Source organism: Equus przewalskii, chromosome 4, assembly GCF_037783145.1.
Source record: "Equus przewalskii isolate Varuska chromosome 4, EquPr2, whole genome shotgun sequence".
NCBI classification, from domain to species: Eukaryota; Metazoa; Chordata; class Mammalia; order Perissodactyla; family Equidae; genus Equus; species Equus przewalskii.
Window position 1 is genome coordinate 84,337,923 of NC_091834.1, and position 21,291 is coordinate 84,359,213.

At 39.2% G+C, this 21,291-nt stretch overlaps 1 protein-coding gene across 6 annotated transcripts in view; it reads left to right on the top strand.

Moving 5' to 3' along the window:
* The window catches only part of NRF1 (nuclear respiratory factor 1), a 123,925-nt gene that overhangs the window by 68,087 nt on the left and 34,547 nt on the right, over positions 1–21,291 (top strand). For all 6 annotated transcript variants that reach the window (XM_070617691.1, XM_070617693.1, XM_070617692.1 and 3 more), the window contains 4 exons: positions 9,592–9,750; positions 10,570–10,767; positions 11,384–11,485; positions 19,237–19,394. In XM_070617691.1, the coding sequence (XP_070473792.1) occupies positions 9,592–9,750; positions 10,570–10,767; positions 11,384–11,485; positions 19,237–19,394 (617 nt within the window). The remainder of the gene's footprint in view (positions 1–9,591; positions 9,751–10,569; positions 10,768–11,383; positions 11,486–19,236; positions 19,395–21,291) is intronic.

A 21,291-nucleotide genomic window follows, 5' to 3' on the forward strand; every position in this document is an offset into this window, starting at 1 on the left:
AGTTTGGATCCTGGGTTCCCCTTCCCGTAATCTTTTTGTTGTTGTTGTGTTTTATTTTGTTTTCCTCAGATACTTTCTTCTTAATGTGAGCCAAATACCTTTTTTTTTTCCCTAATTGATCCTATAGCCTTTCACTATTAATGTTAGTAAAAGTGGGGTTTTATTTCAAAGCAAACCTAGATAGGCAAGGGTCTGGGATACAGCACTTTAATCCACTGTCAACAGAAATGTGCGTTGGTGCAGTTGTTCCAGAGGGCTGGCTGGCATGCACATCAAAATTTAAATGTGCATCATGCCCTCCAAGTAAGCAAAGATGTATGTTCATGGCAGCGTTTACAATAGGAAAATCTGGGAACAATGAGATTGAATAAATTACAGTAGTGGTGTTTAGAGTTTATGTGGAAAGAACAGCTTAGCCCAGAAGAGACTAGAAGTTTACTATTCAGTGAACTATTAGACACTAAAAATGATGGTTTGCTCTCTCTTGATGTGGAATGATACTTGTGGGATAAGTTAAAAACTGGTTGTAAAATAGCATTTCTTACATCCTCTAATTTGAGGGGTTTGGGGCTTTATTTTTGCTTCTTTTTGGGGGCTAGATTTTTTTTCAGGGAATGCAGAATTGAGTTAATTGATCTCATTTGTTTAAAACATGCACACAAAACTTGCCTGTGTGCGTGTGTGTGTGTAAAACTTTAGAGAGATGTACACCCAAATGTTAACAGTGATTATCCATGCATGATGGCATTATGAGTGATTTTCATTTTCTTTGTTTAATAAGCATGAATTACTTTTATAACCATAGAAACGCAAAAAGTATTTTCATATTTTATATTTAAACTTGAATTTTTTTAAAGTACAAGTTTGATAATGTTTCTGCTTTGTTTCTTCCAAAGATTAGTTTTCTTTATGTTTGGGTGAAGATGTCAACAACTCTTTTTTTCTCTCTCTTATTTTTCTCTTCTATAGCTACTATGTGTTAGAAAGCACAGTGCTAAGTTCTTTACAGGGGTGTCTCATTTAATACTTACCCGCCAGAATATATATATGTATATATAATTCCTATTTTACAGTCGAGGAAGCAGAGCTCAGATATACTCTGTAGCCATAAAGGACAAGGTAAATTTAATGGGACACCAATTTTGGAGTTCAGACCATACGGGTAATTCGTGACTTCCTTGAAGTAATAAAATTCCAGAATTGTGAAAGTGTGCTGTAATAGAGATGGGCTTGGGTTGACCAGACAGCTCTATTAATGAGCTTATCTGTTCCAAATGCTATGGAAATGACTGATGTTTATACTGATGACCCTAACTTACAAATATAATGCTATATACAACCCTAAGATAAGTTCTGAATCATCCAAAGAGAGTAAATTATATTCAATATTGTTCTAATGCTATCATGTGTTTCATTATTTTAGTTCTTTACATATTAGAAAGTTAGCACAGTTTATTAGAATCAGAAAATCTAGTCTGTAGCCCCTATTCTACTACATATTAGCCCTGGTTCTCAATTTCATCTTCTGAAAGTGAGAATAATATATGCCCTCCTACCTTATGGAGTCAGAGGAAGAAAAAGTGAGATATTAGATGAGAAAGTGCTTTGAAAATGAACACATCACACAAAGATATGATTACTAACTTTCAGGTCTAATTATATATGCTACCTATATTAACTTTTGAATAGCTGTTCTCACCCATTTTTCACTTAGAGAATGTTAATGAACCTAGAATTTTTATTTTGCTCAGCAATGAAGTGAGACAGTACGGATGACAATATATTGAAAAATTGAGGCATAAAGAGAGAACAATTTATGAAGCAAGCTAGTAATGAACAGAAATAGAATTTAGGGTTGAGTCTATATTGCTTGTGTTTTCTTCTCTCTCATTTTTTTTTTCTATAAAACTATATTGTGATCATCACTCAGGTTATTTCAGCTAATCTGCACTAAACATTTATTACTTTAAAAGAATTTCTTGTTCTAACAAATTTTCTCCTACATAGATTGAAATTCCATATAACAGTATCTTAAGTTCTGTGTGAACTGAACTGGTTCTTTTAGGAAGCAACTCTAGTTTTGTTTTTTATTTGTTTCTTTTATTTTTTGGTAAAAGTATAACTATATTAGTAAATAGAATGTTTACCTGAAAAACGTATGTTGTTACATTATAAATATATCTTGATCCTGATAAAGTCTTTTTTGTGTGTATGGTAAGAAACAGAGCTCTGTAGAATTTTTAGTGATATAATGAAAACTTGAATTTCTAGGCACCTTAAAGAATAGTGGCTAGAACTTATCCTGTATCTGCTTCTTCCTTGCATAAGAATTGAAAGAGATTGAGGTAAGGCTTAGCAGAACAAGTCATTAATTGGGTGTAGATTCTGCAATCCCAGAATTCATTTACAATGAAATAATGAAGTCATCTTTTTCAAAGATTTTGAAAGCCAGTTAGCAAAATTTTCTAGGATACTTCAGACCAGAGACCAGAGGATGGGCTAAATCATGCTTCTCAAACTTCAGTGTGCATAGGAATCACCTGAGAGTTTTGTTTGTTTAAATGCAGATTGTGAATCAATAGGTCTGGAGTGGGACCTAAGATTCTCCCTTCTAGCAAGCTCCCAGGTGATGCCACAGCTGCTGTTCCTAGATACTTTGAGGAATTACATCGTTTCTTGAAGAGACTTTAAGCAATAATTACAATTTTGCTAGTAGAAAATCATTTCTGCTCTTTACCCCACTTGAGCCCTATGGGATTTTCTTTTTCTTAGGAAGATGTAAATCCTTTTGGAATTTGTGTTAGAAGAGATCCAGGCAAAGATTATAAATATCTCTGGAAAGACCAGTGTGGTGTTATTGGTTAAAATCCACTCCTTTTCCCTTCTTCCATCCCTCTCCCGGCTTGAACTTACTGTCCTCCTCTTACTCTTGTTGGCGCAGTCTTTGTTGCTTTAATATTCCCTTAGAGCGATGATGCAACAGGATAGTAATTCTTCACCAGTTTTCAGGGAAACCTTCAGAAACATTCAGCACAGTGATTGCCTCATTAGGAAGAACTTATTCACAGGGTTTGACATGTTTTACTTAGAAAACTTTCATCACTTATCAATTTAGCTTTTCTGAGTGTTTTGCTTTGGCTACCCAAAGAGTAGAAAATTATGCTAAGTAAAATAAGGCAGACACAAAGGACCAATATTGTGTCATTCCACTTTTATGAGATATCTAGAATCGCAAATTTATAGAGACAGAAAGTAGAAGAGAAGTTACTGGGGTCTGGAGGAAGTAGGAATGGGGAGCTATTGTTTAATGGGTACAGAGTTTCTGTTTGAGATGATAATGAATAAGTTCTGGAAATAGATAATGGTGCTGGTTGTACAACATTGTACAATCATTCATGCCACTGAATACACATTAAATGGTAAATTTTATGTTATGTATATTTTACCACAATTAAAAAAATTTTTTTAAGATAAAGGGCTGGATAAAAAGTATTTTAGTTCAGTGGTCCTCAAACTTGGCTGCACAATAGAATCACCTAAAGAATTTAAAATTATAGTGCCCAGGCCACACTTCAGACCAATTAAATCAGAATCTTTGGGGTTGAGATCCAGGCACCTGTAGTGTTTAAACTCCCCAGGCAATTCCAGTGTGCAACCAACTTTGAGAACCGCTGTTCTAGATAACAGTTCCAAACTGCTGCTCCTTACCATAGTGTCAGAATCTATATGCAAAGTAGGTTTTTCTTACTGTTTAAAATGATTAAAAAAAAAGTGTTTATGCATATGATGCTGTTCTACACTTTGTAAATATTAGGTAAGCAGGATGAGATTAAGAGAATATAAAGATAACAAAAACATTGGATGTTCTTAAATAGAACAGAACATATTTTGAGTAGAGTAAAAGAATAAGAGTATATTCAAGAATACTAATAGAAGTGAATAGGCATATAAATTCCATATCCAGGATACAACTAGACCAGGGGAAAATATTTGCAAATTATATGACAGAATTAATATCTAGAACAGATGAATATTTTGTTCAAATTAATAAGAAAAAGATAATTAGAAAAATAAGCAAAGCATTATGAACAGTTCACCAAAAGGAAAAAATCAGTAAACATATAAAAAGATTCTGAACCTCACTAGTAGTGAAAATTAAAATAAACCATTTCCCCCACTTCCCATGAGCCAAAATAAGAAAGCTCAGTAATAAAAATGTGAGGGAGAGTGTGAAAAATGTGTATTGTCCTGCACTGTTGGTGGGAGTGGGATTGGCAGAGTCTTTTCTGAGAACACTTGGCAGTATCTATTAAAATGTTAAATGCATATACCCTTACCCAAATTCCACTTTTCTGCTAGAGAAGTACTCACGTTTGCACAAAGAAGCGTGTACAAGCACTGTAAGCAATCTAAATGTTTATCACTAGGAGAATGGTTAAATAAAATGGAAAATCTATACCATGGAGACCAGGCAACTATTCTTTTTTAAATGAGATTATTCTAGTTTTAGTACTGTGAGATCTCCCTGACAAAATATTGAGTGGAAAAAGTGAGTTATGGTAAAATGTGTACAATATGGTACCATTTGGGGGGGGTTCCATCACGTAAAACTGTGCCTCTCCAGCGTATATTTATGCAAATGCATAGAATTTGGCCTATAAGGAGGGGCCTTTATTAAACTACTGCCTCTAGACAGGTGACTGGATTGGGGGAGAGTGGATGGAAAAGAGGACTTTGACTTTATCTGCATTATTTAAGTTTTTGCTCAAGAGTACAACTGGAATAAGCTAGAAGGAACTGACCTATCTGAGACTCCTTCAAAAGAGAAGGTAGAATTTTTTTTTTTTTTTTTTTTTTTATGAGGAAGATTAGCCCTGAGCTAACATTTGCAGTCAATCCTCCTCTTTCTGCTGAGGAAGACTGGCCCTGGGCTAACATCCATGCCCATCTTCCTCTACCCCATATGTGGGACGCCTACCACAGCATGGTGTGCCAAGCGGTGCCATGTCCACACCCGGGATCCAAAACGGCGAACCCCAGGCTGCCGAAGCAGAACATGAGCACCTAACCACTGTGCCACTGGGCCAGCCCCGAGAAGGTAGAATTTTAAGAGCATTTTTTTTTTTTTTAAGATTTTAGTTTTTCCTCTTTCTCCCAAAGCCCCCCCCCATACATAGTTGTGTATTTTTAGTTGTGGGTCCTTCCAGTTGTGGCATGTGGGACACTGCCCCAGCTTAGCCTGACGAGTGGTGCCATGTCCGCACCCAAGACTCGAACCAGCGAAATCCAGGGCCGCCGAAGCAGAGCATGAACCCAACCTCTTGGCCACAGGCCGGACCCTAAGAGCATTTTGATTAATGAGAGGGAGACAGTTTGATAGGTTGATGCGTGTGGAGATAGAGAAGCAGAAGTGTTGGCTTGAGAGAGAGTCTCCAAGTAGTATCTTCGTTGGCTGTCCCTCGAATTCTCTAAACCTATCTTTCCTTCCAAACTTGTTCTTCCCATGTTTCTATGGGAATGTGTTTTATGGGAAAATGAGATGAAGAGAAGCCAGTGTTTCTGCTGGCACTACTAGGGAATGAGGATATAGGATTGGTGTTTCTATAAAGGAAATCCACTTTCATTATTGCTGTGATGAGGGGTCAGTGGTACAAATAATTCCAAATAGTGAGCAAAAAAATCTTTTTCTTTTGCTTTCTAATGCCCTTTAAATATCCATGTGAATGTAATTAGGTCTGTCAACTTGGAAATTCATAGTTTTAAATTAAAATAATGAAGGCTACAGTCTGAAAATTCTTCAGTTTTCCTTCCTTGCCACATTCCTGTTTTCCAATAGGCTGTAGAAAATATTGCCTTTCAATGTGGTTTGATTTCAGCTGCCTTCTCTTTAAATTTATTATGTATTCTCTTGCCTCTTCAGTAAAGGTGGAGTTGGCAAACATTTTGGTTGAAAGGTCTTTTCTTGGTAACTGAACCTAAGTGGACTTGAGGAGCTTCAAAATCCCTAGACTCAGGGACTGCAGAGCAAAGGCAGAGGAGCGAGAGGAGAAGGGTATTCGGGAAGGTACGAGGGTAATGCATTGTTGGGCAGCAAAGACTTAACTGAATGTACAAGTGGAAAATTTCTAACATAGTGAGAAGTATTGTTTCATTTTGACTGGTTTTAGAGTTTTAGAAAATCTTTTCTTTAAAACCATCTGTGGTTTCCACATAATCTTTACTTTTGACTGCCACTGGCATGAGTTTGATCTCTTTTTCCTTTGCTGAAGGTACCCTGGAAAGAGTGGTATTTTCTACTCTTTTCTGGCTTGAGCTGGGTTTAGTGATCAAGCTGGGCACTTTAAGCCCATATAGAGCCCTAAATCAGAATGAGAGGCTGGGAGAGCGTGCTGCAGCCCAATTAAAGGACAGCATGAGAGGGTAGGCTTTGCCTTTGCTGATCCTGTTGATTGTCTCCCCTGTGGATTAAAGACAAACCTTCCTTAACAAGCACATTGGGTAGCTTGGGTTTCCAGAACTCTCCAGGACCAGTAATTAATCCAACTGGTAATGAGAGCACGGTGCTGAATTCTAGAAAGGAATCACTTAACTCTTTCTATACTGGACAGCTCATTTTCCCTTATTAATAGTCCCTTTGGCCTTAACCAAAATATACAAAGCTTACTCTAGAAGTAGTCAAAATGTATTTCACAAGGAATGTGGGACTTGCTGGGCGTTAAGGGATGAGCAGTAGCATTGGAATAGTAGCTTGTGAAAGTGGTCCAGTAAGGGGCACAAATCAAAAGGCATAGAAGCAGGAATGAGCTCAGCTGTTCATAAGACAGTACGGAGACTTACCTAATGAGGACCAAGGCTGCCTGGCGGAAATTAGTGGGAACTGAATGTAGTGGGACACCAAATTGTGGCATGCCAGAAAAGCTAGACAGAAGAGTCTAGTTTAGTCGCTAGTAGTAAAAGGCCCTTTGAAGGTTTTTGAACATTTTAGCTGTGTAGCATTTAGGGAAACCTGTCTGTCAAAGGATATGTAGAATGAGGACGAGAGGGGAGAATTTGGAGTTCCACAAGAAAGCCAACTAGAAGGGTACACTAGCTTTGGGCTAGGAAGTGGGGATGCAGGTGGGACTGGAGAAGAGGGGGTGAATGCCAAGACATTTCAAAGAAAGAACTGAACTTGCAATGAGTAGCTAGATGGATGTTGAAGGAAAGACGTAAAGCTAACTGAGGTTTTGAGTTTGGGTGACTGGGGAAAGGAGGTGGGGTTCTACTGGCAAAGAGAAAGCAAAGATTCTGAGAAAACAAGTGGTTCGGGGGGGCCGTTAAGTGAGTGGGCTGGTGCTGTGCCCACACTTCACGTAACTGATTAGTTCTTGAAACCCACTGGAAAGCCTGTTGTGAGAGAGCCAAAGCAAGACTGAGGATGAAAACTGTCCACAGCCAAGTGCCAGGGGGACACAGAACTAAGAAGCATGGGAAACCATTGGTGCAAATGGGTAGGGGGTCAGAACCTGAGAAAATCATCAGAATTAGAGAATATATGGGGTTCCAGGTGGGATCTGAGTGGATTCTTGTCAGCCAAGTTTTCTTGATAGTGAGTCCTTTCTGGACACTTGGTATGGATATAAAGAACTCTCCTTTTGGAGACTGTTAATGGGATTAAAAGAAAGAGGAGACTTATAAAAGTCTCTGGTATCAGTTTGTTTATACATCTGAGAAAGGCATTGTTTTTTTTATATAAACAAATGTAAATACTGTGTGAGGATTAATCCTTTTCCTTCTCTGTATATCTGAGGCTGGAAAAAGACACAGTCCCAGGAAGCCAGGATACAGGGAAGAATGACTTTGAGATGCACTTTCTTAAAATAACTGAAGGAGTGACCTCATGAGCCAGCTGATAGCCTGGGTTTGCAAATGGATACATTTCTATTAGGCTGCTGCTTGATGCCGCAGAGCCAAATATATACGGAGTGTATTATATCATATCCTGTAGGCAGGAGACTGTCTGGAAGTCAGGGGGCTTAGAAAGAGGTGAAGTGGCATGCCTGCGCAAGAATTAACAGTGCAAGTACTGTCAACCTGCGCGTTCTTTATTAGGTAAACATTACCAATTGGGTTCATGATTCCCTATTATGTAATAATTTGCACCATCTTCTGGTAAAATAATATTTAAATAAGAATATCGATATTTAAATAGGCTCTTAAATATAAAAGTGTTGCTGCACTCATTCTCTCGTTAATACTTAAGTATTCCCATTTCTATTTTTTCTTTTTCTCTTTTACAGCTACAAGTCCATGTCCTTGAGTCTGACCCATTGCTAAAATTGTCCTCTCCTTTTGGTATTAAGCTGCAGAGGCAGTATGGATGTGTCCTTAGTTGGAGGATGCTGCTTTTCTCTGGAGTGTTGTAGGCCACCAGGTTAAAAGGAAAGCAGTAGGTCTGAGGAGGAAGATGTTAACTTGATAAACTGCTTCTCTTGCCAAAAATCATTGTCAGTAATTAAGAATATTCACAAAGTAGGCTCCCCTTCTCCCTCAAATACCCACACAGTGTGGTAACCGTGCCAAGAGATGAGGAATGGCAGTTGTCTCTGTGGTTTAGCAGCTGTTTGGTCTGGATTTGATTTGTAAAATAAATCTGAATGAAGTCCATAATGTGGTTAAGATCACACATGCTCCACTGTATCTATATGTCAGACTCTAGACATTGGCCCAGCTTGCTAGAAACTTTCTGGAAGAGTTTAGGGTTGTTTTTTCTTTTTATTAAGTAAAGTCTATTTATTTTCATATATTTATAACCTACCGCTTTGCTGAGTTTTCTTATTGTTTATAGTAGTTTTTCATTTGATTCTCTGAGGTTTTCCAGATAGTCATATCACCTACAAATAGTGATGATTTGACCTGCTCCTCACCTCTTGTTTCTCTTATCTAATTGCCCTGCTTACTACCTCTAGAACAGTGTTGAAAACATGTTGACTTCGATATCTTAAATGTGTAGAAGCTGAAGAAGGGAAGTAAGCTATAGTATCAGTAGTATCTTTGGAGGCAGAAATCAAACTTGGGGCAGGTATTCTTGCTCTTATAGCAACAAGTCTATGAAAAACAGCTTAAGGCGAACTTTACTAACATATATATAATTCTTAATCACCCACATGGAAAACAATGGGTTCTCATGTCACATTTTGGAACTCTCTGGGACCCTCCAGGAAGACTTTCTGTTTGTTTTTTTTTCTTCTCCCTGGTAGTGTTTGTTTGTTTGTTTTTGTGAGGAAGATTGGCCCTGAGCTAACATCTGTTGCCAATTTTCCTCTTTTTTTCTTTTTCTCCCCAAAGCCCCAGTATATCCTAGTTGTAGGTCATTCTAGTTCTTCTACATAGGATGCCAGCTCAGCACGGCTTGATGAGCCGTCCATAGGTCTGCGCCCATGATCCAAATTGGTGAACCCCAGGGCCGCCAAAGCAGAGTATGCAAACTTAACCACTCGGCCATGGGGCTGGCCCCAGGCTTTCTGTTTTATGATCTTAGAATTTGGTGGGAGACATAAATATATCCCAGATGTCTTTCGTGACTACTAATGACCAAACTTTGTCTTCCAGGCCCAGCTTCGGGCATTTATTCCCGAGATGCTCAAGTATTCCACAGGTCGGGGCAAACCAGGCTGGGGCAAAGAAAGCTGCAAGCCCATCTGGTGGCCTGAAGATATCCCGTGGGCAAATGTCCGGAGCGACGTCCGCACAGAAGAGCAAAAGCAGAGGGTGAGGGTTCTGCTGGCCTGAGTTGCCTGTTGCTTTTCCATTCTGAGTCAACCATCTCAATTTTTGTCATTCTATTTCTTATGCCAAAAAGTCTAACATTTATATTCTAGTCAAACCTGTCCCCCTAAAAAAGTTTGATATTCTCTGACTTACCTCCTTTCCCGTGCATCTCTCCATCACTGTAAAGACTCGGGATGGGTCCATGAATATATACTTCTCTTTGCATAGTTGCCTTTTGGAGCAGTTTTAATTTTATGAGGTGCTTTGAAAAACCGAAGAAACTTGAAGTAAAAGTATTAATCACTTCGAAGACTTAGAAATATCCTTATTTCTGGTTAGCGAGAATCACTGTTGAAAAATATAAATATGGAATTAGAGAGATGTGAAGCTGGCTGAGTTTGCTGATAATTAAACTTCTTTTAAAAAGAGAAAGACTAAACTAGATATCATCCCTTACTTTTTCTGCATATTTGTTTTTCAGTTAACTTGGAAATCTGCTGAGAATCTTAATATAAAATTCTTGACAAAAGAGTCGTTTTTTTGGTGAGAAGTTTAAGAGTTGGCCTCAGGTTAGAATAGGGTATAACACCTGAAAGCCAAACAGACTTTGATCAGGAAGGGAACCAGTGGGAAATCTTCTTTGGTACATGGTCCTAAGTTTCTTTGTGCTGGAATCAGTCTGTGGGAAATAGTCCTAAGAGAGTTTACTCTGTGTGAGGTTTGGTTTGGTTTGATAAATAAACAGCCTCTTATTCATAGTGGAACTGAATAACCAACATTCTTCATGACTTAATGTGCTTTTTGGTCTTTTGGTGACAGGTTTCATGGACCCAGGCACTACGGACCATAGTTAAAAACTGTTATAAACAGCACGGGCGGGAGGACCTTTTGTATGCTTTTGAAGATCAGCAAACACAAACACAGGCCACAACTACACACAGTATAGCCCATCTTGTACCATCACAGACCGTGGTCCAGACCTTTAGTAACCCCGACGGCACCGTCTCGCTTATCCAGGTGAGTAAACCTTCTGGTTCCCAGGCTGTGGTCTCTGAGGTTGGTCAGTGGACGCCTCACCTCCTACCAAAGAAAGTTTTCTTTATGAGAACTCTTGTGTAAACTTTATATAGCTCCCCAAGATCTTACTATCTAAAATTGATTTTTTAATAATATTTTAAATTGTTTGCATTTTGCTAAATACAGAGTTATAGATAGCTTTTCTGAACCTTGTTCAAAACAAAGCACTGTAAAAATGGCTTCTTTTTTACCATTTTACCCTGTGAGTGGCCAGGAAATTTTCCTTCTGAATTACCTATTCTGAAGTAAAACACAATTTGTTGGTAGACAGGGAACCTCTAAAATTCAGATTGGGGTGAGAGTGGGAAGTTGGTTGACTGGCACTGGGCACTGTTAGTAAAATGTGGTGGCTTTGAATATTGATTTATTTGGTTGAAGTAAAACTCCGAAACTCGTATTAGTGTGTGAGATAGGATTTTAGTAGCTCATTTCACATTACAAGGCATATTAATTGTTGTCTGTGCTGAATTTGAGGTTAAATGAATCTTAACTTCTGAGTAGAGGAGAGCTAGAAAGATCTAACTGATACTTAGCCACTTTGCATGTTTTTCTTTAGGTTGGTACAGGGGCAACAGTAGCCACATTGGCCGATGCTTCAGAATTACCAACCACAGTCACTGTTGCCCAAGTGAATTATTCTGCTGTGGCTGATGGGGAGGTAAGAGAGAGGGGTCTGTCCGCGTCCGCCCAGGTCCTGAGCTGTGCAGATGAGGGAGAGGGGGGGTGTGGAAGACGAAGAGACTTAAGTAGACTACGCGTCCGGAGCAGTATTTTATTTAAAGGTTTTAAAACGTCAGATCGTGACAGTTTTGCAAAGGATCTTATGCTGTGTATGTTAGTTGTAACAATCAAAATTCATAGATCTTTATGATTCAGACCTGTCAGGAACTTATAATTTACATTTGCAATATAGCATTTTGTATAATACACAATAAAAAGGGATTATCCATTCAATACTTTTATGCTGTGAATCCAAAGATTTTAATCTTTGGGCTTTATGAAAAAAACTTAGATTATTAAAACTAGAGCTGACAGTGCATTCTTTAAAGAGATAAATATATTTGTAAATGAGTAGACCTGATCTATTACATTTTAAATATGGCTTTGAAAAGTCTTCCCTACCAAAATCAAGATAGTTATTGGATGTTAACCTAAAGGTAGCTAAGTTTTAATGAGCACTTGGTAAACTAAGCATTCAGTCTATGAAGTATAGATTCTATTATCATCTTCACTTTATAGATAGAAAACAGAAATGTATAGAGGTTAGGGGACTAGGCCGAAGTCACAGAGTAAGTGTTGAAGCTGGGTAATGCATTTAGAAAAATATTGTCTAAGCTGAGCTCTGGGCCATCAATGAAGTTCAGGAAGGGGTTCATTAAGTCACTGTGGGCTTTCCCCCTAAAGTACCAATGTGGTGTACTGCTGAAATTTGAAGGATCATCCACAAATGTCAGAGAGCAGTATCAGAAATAAAACTAAAAGTATTATCTCACCCTTGTTCAAAACCATGGAGCATTTTCACTCAGCACACCACAAAGTCCTTTTCGTTTGTGCATCTCAGGAAATGGAGAGAACTGGTAAAGGTCTAACGGCTAGTGAGATGAAGAGATGCTGCCGGCTTCCCAGTTAGCCAGCAGGTATTGAGCCCCTGCCATGCTGCAGCTGATGTGTTAGATGTCTGGAGCTGGCTTACAGGGGAACCCTGCTCTCAAGGAGCTCCTGTCTCGGGGGGAGAGAAATGTCTGCGTAAACGAGCTATGGTCTGTGCCTTCAGGAGAGAGTGTTTGCAGCTAGGCATCCATGGTCGGGGCAGGAGCTAGTATTTGGTTTTTCAGTGTAGAAAGGTAATTCAACAGGATATTTACTTTTAGAAGTATATAAATATCATATGGATTAGCTGAGGGAAAAATTCCTCAGTCCCCAAATCCTAAAACTATAGAGGACACACCTTGAAATGTGAAAGAGGTAGAGAAGACAGTGGTGGGCACATTTACAAGATTTGTTACTTTTTGACTTAGTCAAAGAGATCATCCTATCTCCCTCTCCCTACTGAATGTTTCCTGATGCTATTTAAAGAAAGTAACTTTGTGTTTCTTAAACACTTCTCTAGAGACTAATTCTTTGAAACCCATTCTACTAAAATAACTTCACTTATACAAAGGTAATCAATGTATTCAGAAGTTCATGGAAAATATGAAGGATAAAAATGTCTCAGTCACATTTTTATGGCTTTTTCAGCACACTAATGTCATTTAGTCATCTACCATGGGAGTGGGCGAATGACATATACAGATAGCCTGCTGGTAAATAACCCAAATTCAGTTAGATTTAAGAAAAAAAAATTCTGGGGGCTGGCCTAGGGTCCTAGTAGTTAAGTTCAGCGTGCTCCACTTCAGCGGGCTGGGTTTGTGGGTTCCGATCCTGAGCATGGACCCACATCACTCATCAGCTATACTGTGGTCGTGACCCACATATAAAGTAGAGGAAGATTGGCATAGATGTTAGCTCAGGGCTAATCTTCCTCAGCAAAAAAATAAAAAATTACCACACTTCCAATAAAACAAAAATGATATGAAGAGAAGAAGCATAGGTTATCTCAAAGTGACAAAATGTTTTAGATTTTATAGTACTGATTCTGTTTTTTCTCTTAGATGTCGACATGGCTGTTAGCATCTTAGTTTTGAGCCATAAGAGCTGTAATTAGTCACAATGTCTCACTGACTTGGGGCACATAAGACCACATCAAACCAGTGAAACATTCATCAGGTGACTCAGTAAAAACATCTTGCTGCCTCGTATTTAGCATCTTTTCTCCCAAGGAACAGAAAATACTTTACAAAAATAGAGAATACCCATACTTTTAGAAGTTGTAAGGTCATTTTGTTATCCCACCTTGCCGGTGAGAGTTCTTACCATAAGACCACACTGCCTTCCACATCCAGTTAATTACATTTGGTTACAGACATAAGAAGGACTGTTTAGGGGCCTGTCACATCTGGTAATACAGTCATGGATCGCTTAACAACAGGGGTGTGTTCTGAGAAATGCGTCACTAGGCGATTTCATTGTTGTGTGAACATCATAGAGTGCACTTACACAAACCTAGGTGGTATAGCCTACTGCACACTTAGGTAAAGGTCTTGTGGCTAGTGAGATGAAGAGACAGAGCCAGATCCTTGCTCAGCCAGCAGGTATTGAACCCGTATATACTGTATAGCCCTGTGTACCATGGGCTATATGGTATAGCCCATTGCTCCTAGGCTACAAACCTGTACAGCATGTTACTGCTCTGAATACTGTAGGTAATTCTAACACAATGGTATTTGTGTATCTAAGCATAGAAAAGGTAGAGTAAAAATATGGTATAAAAGATAAAAAATGGTACACCTGTATCAGACACTTACCATGAATGGAGCTTGCAGGACTGGACGTTGCTCTGGGTGAGTCAGTGAGTGAGTGGAGAGTGAATGTGAAGGCCCAGGACATTACTGTTCACTACTGTAGGCTTTATAAACACTACACATAGGCTACGCTGAATTTGTAAAAAAATATTTTTCTTTCTTCAATAATAAATTAACCTTAGCTTACTGTAACTTTTTTACGTTATAAACTTATTAATGTTTTTTAACTTTTTGACTCTTTTGTAATAACACTTAGCTTAAAACACAAACACATTGTACAGCTATACAAACATATTTTCTTTCTTTATATCTTTATTCTACAAGCCTTCTCTTTTTTTAACTTTTTAAAGTATTTTGTTAAAAACTAAAACACAAGCACACACATTAGCCTAGGCCTACACAGGGTCAGGATCATCAGTGTCACTTTCTTCCATCTCCACTGGAAGGTCTTCAGGGTCAATAACACGCATGGAGCTGTCATCTCCTCTGATAACAGTGCCTCCTTCTGGAATACCTCCTGAAGGACCTGCCCGAGGCTCTTCTTGAGGAGGTCTCTTCCTCTCTTTTAGAAGTTATAAGGTCACTGAAAGGAAATAAAATCCTTTCAGTGTTGGGGTCTATGTTTTAAAACTTTTTAAGGAGCTTATTGAGGTCTACAAAAGCTTCTGTTAAACCCTTCACTGTGAATTTTCTTGAGCGTTCTTCTTTTTCTTCTGCAGTTTGCTTTTCTCTGGCCTCTTCAGCTATGTAATATTTTGACGGCTACAGTGTCACTAGGCAATAGGAATTTTTCAGCTCCATTATAATCTTATGTGACCACCATCTTATATGCGGTCCATTATTGATCATTGATGAAACATTGTGATGCAGTACATGACTGTACAGGTCTCCCACATCTGTTTGAGTACTCTTTGTGCTGTGAATACCCAATAATCTAAAAAGTTAGAAAGAAGCAAAAAGACTCTCTAACCTTAGGCAGGTTAAAATTAATTAGGGACACAGAATAAGTTACACAGACATTTAGAAATGAACAAGGAAAGACTTTCAAAATAATATGAAGTAAACTATGTATATTGATTTCAAAATATATGTACAATTTCAATTTTGATGGCATATTTACAAATACAAATGGATTTGAGAATTTATTCGGTTGTGTGATAAGACCACCAAGAGGTATTGGTGATATTAATTGCATTATGTATCAGAAAAGTAAAAACTTGAAACAGAATTGTATCTGATAATAGTGGTATATGTGATTCTGTTAGGAGAAGAAGAAAAAAACCCAAAGTACAAAGACATTAGAGGCATGAATTTTAAACTGAACCATCAATACATGTAACAGTTTTGAAGTAGCACAACTTTTTTAGGTGAGTTTTTTACGAATATTAATTTACCTGAAATATGAGTAGGCTGAAGAACAAGTAGGAAAGTATGAGTAAAGAGGAGTATGTTCTTCATCTATCCATTCAGTAAACACTCTCTGAGCCCTGTGCCAGGCACTATAGATACAAGAAAATAAAGACTGCTCTTGCCCTTAAGGAGCACACAGGTAGGTGGCAGAGAAAAACGCATCAAAGAACAAGTGCAATGAAACGAGGATCTAGCAGAAGCAAGCCCCAGGTGCTTGGAACACAGAGGAAAGGTCCTGACCCTTGGACTTTAGGGGAGTGGAGTTGTCTCAGCTTCTTCAGTCTCCCCTGAGCTCAGATTAGAAGGGGAAACAGGAAGCAAAGGCTGGAAGAATGGGAGTTGTATTCCTACAAAGGGAACAGCACATGCAGTGCGTCCCATTGTGAAAGTCTGGAACAGCCGCAGGTGGCTCGCTGTAGCTAGAGGGATAAGAGTAGCCACAGTTTGAAGGCCTCATTGCAGTGGGTCTCTCTGGCAAAAGCATAGAAGCTAACTGTACATCCTCTGAGTATCTTTCCCTCCTAGGGCTTATGGCCCTTTCTCTGGCACTGGTGACATCCAGGCATAGATAACCACACAGTGGCTCCCAGCAGATGGAAAAAGAGAGCAACAAGAGCTCAAGCAAACACAGCTAAAGCACTGAGACTCAAGAATAGGAAATTCCAAAGAAATGTTAACACCTAAGCAGGTGTATTTATCACCTGCCATTATTCTGAATAGAAATCTCTGTCTGCTTCTTCATTCTTCCTCTCCATCTTTTACCACCATCCATTAATCTTTCATGCTGTATAATTTAACTTCTTTAAAGTGTACTGTATATGGCAACATTCTAGTACCATTTTCATTACAAGTATAGTTGTAACTAAATGTATATATTGAAGCATGAATACTTGGGAGAGCTGCGCTAGGCCAAGCTCAGCAGTGAGATGGGCAAAAAATATAGAGGGGCAAATCTGGAAAGAGGAAGATGTCTAATGGCAAAAACTGACAGGGATGGCCAGCTTCAGCTGATGTTTTGAGTGGAATCATCAACTGCATACGAATTGGCAGTGTAACTTGCCATCGAAAGTGGCATTGTTTGCAGTGATGCTCATTGGAGTAATGAGATTAAAGAGATAATACCTTGGGAACCAAGAGTCTTGTGAGTTCTTGAGTGGGCAACTCTGTAACTCCAACGGAAGGAAATAGGATATCTCTGCCTCTAGTAATGGGCCCTGAACGCTTGCTGGCACAGTCTACTGCCTGTGAGAACACAGGGCAAATACTAAGGTAGCTCAAAAGAATGTCTCATTTTCTGGGAGACTTGTGACAAACATTCTGAGACGCACTATCATAATCTCAGTATGCTAATAGAACCAAAGTGGCAGACATTTTAAGTATCTGCCTCGCCTGGAGCTTGTGCCACTTTCTTTGGGACACAGTAACATGCAGGCACGGGTTAACCACTCACTGGGCCCCAGCAATGTGAAGCAGGAATAGCAAGAACTCCAGAAAGCACAGCTAACATCCTGAGACCACGTCCATAGAAATAATATACCTGAGTTCATTGAGTTATTACCTACCATATTTCAGAAAGAAATTTCTTTCACTGTCCCTGCGACTTTTTGTTTCTAAGAGGGAATAATCAACCAGTATTTATTGAGCAAATCAGACCAAAGTAGCTAGATTTAGGTATCCAGAACTGAGAAATCTCTCAATGCAAAGCATTGTACTAAAATCAGTGGTTCTCAACCAGGGCCACTCCCCACCACCACCCCTCAGAGAGGACATTCGACCATGTCTGGAGATATTTTTGATTGTCATGACTGAGGAGGGTGCTATTAGTGTCTAGTGGGTAGCAGCCAGGGAGGCTGCTAACCATCCTTCAGTGCTCAGGACAGCCCCCACAGCAAAGAATTGTCTGGCCCAAATGTTAATAGCGCCAAGGCTGAGAAACCCTGTGCTAGATCTAGCAAAGCTGAATTCTTGTCTCCTCTGTCATCAGATGATATGTTGTTTTGTTTTGTTTTGTCTCTTCATAATTCCTCCCCACTAAAAGGAAAGCTTTTTGCTACATTAAAAAAAATTAGTTACTGGGGCTGGCCCTGTGGCCGAGTGGTTAAGTTTGCACGCTCCACTTTGGCCAGGGTTTTGCTAGTTTGGATCCTGGGCACAGACCTAGCAACACTCATCAAGCCATGCTGAGGCAGTGTCCCACATAGCAGAGCTAGAAGGACCTGCAACTAGAATATAGAACTATGTACTGGGGGGCTTTGGGGAGAAGAAGGAAAAAAAAAGAAGATTGGCAACAGATGTTAGCTCAGGTGCCAATCTTTAAAAAAAAAATTAGTTACTGAATTTGGCAGTTTCCATCAAAAATAAAAATAGAAAATAACTTTGATATACAATTCCACCTCTAGGGATTTACTCTGTAAATAGACTCACGTAAAATATACAAAGTAGTATATAAGACATTCATCACAGTACTGTTCGTAATAGCAAAAGACTGAAAGCTGCCTAACTGCCCATTAAAAGATGGCTAGTTAAATAAATCATGGTGCGTGTGCATAACACAATGCTGTACAGCCACTATTACGAATCATCCATGAATGAAGTAGTTTTCTATTTTCCAAAATAGAATCATTTGGGAAATATATCGTTTGTGAAAAAAGCAAGGTACAAAAAGATATGTAGAATATGCTGCCATTTTTGTTTTTTAAAAGGAGGGAATAGGATGGGGAAAGTAGGAGTTTGTGTGTATGTGTGTGTGTGTGTGTGTGTGTGTGTGTGTGCTTGCATATAGAGAGAATATCCCCGCAAAGATATACAAGAAATAGGTAATAGTAGTGGCCTTTGGGCAAAGGATCTGGAGTACTGGCAGTATATTCCCTTTGGTACAGTTTGAATTGTTTTAGAATTTATGGTCTACTCAAAAACTTTAATTTTTGTATAGGTAATATATTGATGTAGCTCAGATATTTCAAAAATTATTTAAAAGGATACAGTGGAGGGGCCAGCCTCATGGCCAAGTAGTTAAGTTCGCACACCCCACTTTGGCAGCCCAGGGTTTGCCCGTTCAGATCCTGGGCGCAAACCTAGTACTGCTCATCTGGCCGTGCTGTGGTGGCATCCCACACAGAAGAACCAGAATGACTTACAACTAGGATATATAGCTATGTACTGGGGCTTTGGGGAGGGGAAAAAAAAAAGAGGAAGATTGGCAACAGATTTTAGCTCAGGGCCAATCTTCGTCACTAAAAAAAAAAGTATCCAGTGGAAAATCTTGCTTTCTGTCTCCTATCCAACCTGTTCCCACAGCTTTCCACCCCCCACCTCCCCACACACATACTGAGGAAAATGTTTTCTGTGGTTTCTTTTGTGTCCTTCCAGAATTTCTTTATGCAAATATAAGCAAATTCAAAAATATATTCTAATACCCCCCCTTTTTTAATACAAAGATAGCATACTAAAAACTCTGTTCTATACATTGTAGGTCATGTTAATTTAAAAGTGTGTATGTATTTAGCTGAGCACATAGCAATTTATTAGAAAAATTAATTTTAAAAATCCTAATTCTTTTGTGAGTTTGATCTTTACTGTCATGTTCTTTCTGCCTCAGGTGGAACAAAATTGGGCCACGTTACAGGGAGGTGAGATGACCATCCAGACAACGCAAGCATCAGAGGCCACCCAGGCGGTAGCATCGTTGGCAGAGGCCGCAGTGGCAGCTTCTCAGGAGATGCAACAGGGAGCTACAGTCACCATGGCACTCAACAGGTAGAGGCAGGAGTCAGGGGATAAATGAGGATGGCAAATCCATCCCTGTGTATGGGCTGTAAAGAGAAATGTTGAACCTCAGTTTCTCACAACTGGCAGTTGGAGCTTAGCAGTTGTAACCTTTAGGACCTTGTAAGTTGGCTTATACTCAGCCTTCACCCACCCCATCCCACTGCACCCCTAGCAACCAATCCAGCCTTTCTGACTTCCAGCTCAGGCCTGCTGGTCAAAGAACATGGGTCCCTTTTGCTTTATCCTGTTCTGTGCCCATTAACACACCAAAAGCTGCAAGGTTTGAGTACTTTGTGTTTTTAAAGGGACCAAAGGGTATAATAACAAATCAAGAAGCATAAGGATTGATTTTCCTTTTACCCTACAAAAGAAACTGCTTTTTATTAGGAGTATTAATCCATGTTTTAGCTGGTCGAGAGCTTTTAGTGACTTTTCAGGAAATTTGCTTCCCTTGCTTATCAGTGACTTCTGTGTGTGTGTGTACACGCGTGTGCGTGAGGGAGATTGTCCCTGAGCTAACATCTCTGCCAGTCTTCCTCTGTTTTGTATGTGGGACACCACCACAGCATGGCTTGATGAGTGGTGTGCAGGTCCATGCCGGGGATCCGAACCTGCAAACCCTGGGCCACCGAAGCAGAGCATGTGAACTTAACCACTATGCCACCAGGCCAGCCCTCAGTGACTTTAAAATAAAATATGTTTTGGGTTATTGGGAAAAATAATTGAAATTTTTTTCTTTAGGTTTGTTTAGGGAGGGTGCTGCAGAATGGGATACTCCAGTAAGAGGTAGTTTCCAAAACTAATTGTGTTGTTCCCTGCTTGGTTCCTCTTGTTGTTTGTTGACAGAAAAGATTATCTTGTGTCATTCTTCTTCATTGCTGATACAATTTTATTTTCAGTGGACCTAGACATTTTAACTACTAGTTAATAGCATGGGCCTTGAAGCCCGACTACCTGGATTTGAATCCCAACTCTGATTTATGCGCTGCTTGACCTTGGGTAGTTTGCTTGAATTCTGTGCCCAGCTTTCCTCCTGTGTAAAATGGGGGTAATAACAGTACCTACCTTGTAGGTTGTTGTGAGAAGAGAAAATGTCAAGGCATGTGAGATCCTTAGGTCAGGGCCTGACATATGGTAAGGCTGCTGTTATCATTAGGCATAGCAGCTGTTAATCTCAAATAGTCACTGAACTCTTGTGACATGCCAGCACTCTACCAGGTAAGGTTGTGAATAAAGAATGCTCTGAGATATGTCTGCCCTCAAAGATATCATACTGTTATTGGGGAGATTGGTTTAAGTAAAACACTTAGTGAGCAGTATTACTCACAGTGTAATTCATCATTGAATTGTGTAATATAGACTGTGAACATTGCAGGAATTCAGAGGAGGGGGATCACCTTCTCCAAAATATAAAGATCAGCTGAAGTTTAGATTGGTTGTGTTAGGTACTAGAAAGCCTTCACAGGCTTCTGTACATAAGATTTCCAAGAGGCTGTATAGTATGGTGGCTGAGAAGAGGGTTCTGAGGTCGTGTAGATTCAGGTTTGAATCCTACCTGCCGCTTACTAGCCATTTCATCTTGAGAAATTTAATTTCTGAGCCTTGGTCTCCTCATCGTTATAGTAAGGATAATTTTCATTATGTAGAATCAAAAAGATTCAGTAAGATGATATATATGAAACTCTCATCAAAGTGTCCAGCCCATAGTTAGCACTTTAGGAACTATTATCATTTAAATTATATTTTAAGATTTGTCTATTCAAAATTGCTTATAGTGAGAAGAGCTTAGAAATAGAAGGCTAATATAGGAAGAGGCAGTCCAGGTATGACATGTTAAAGGCTTGGAAACTGAAGTAGTAAGAATGGAGATAAAGTGATTTTGAAG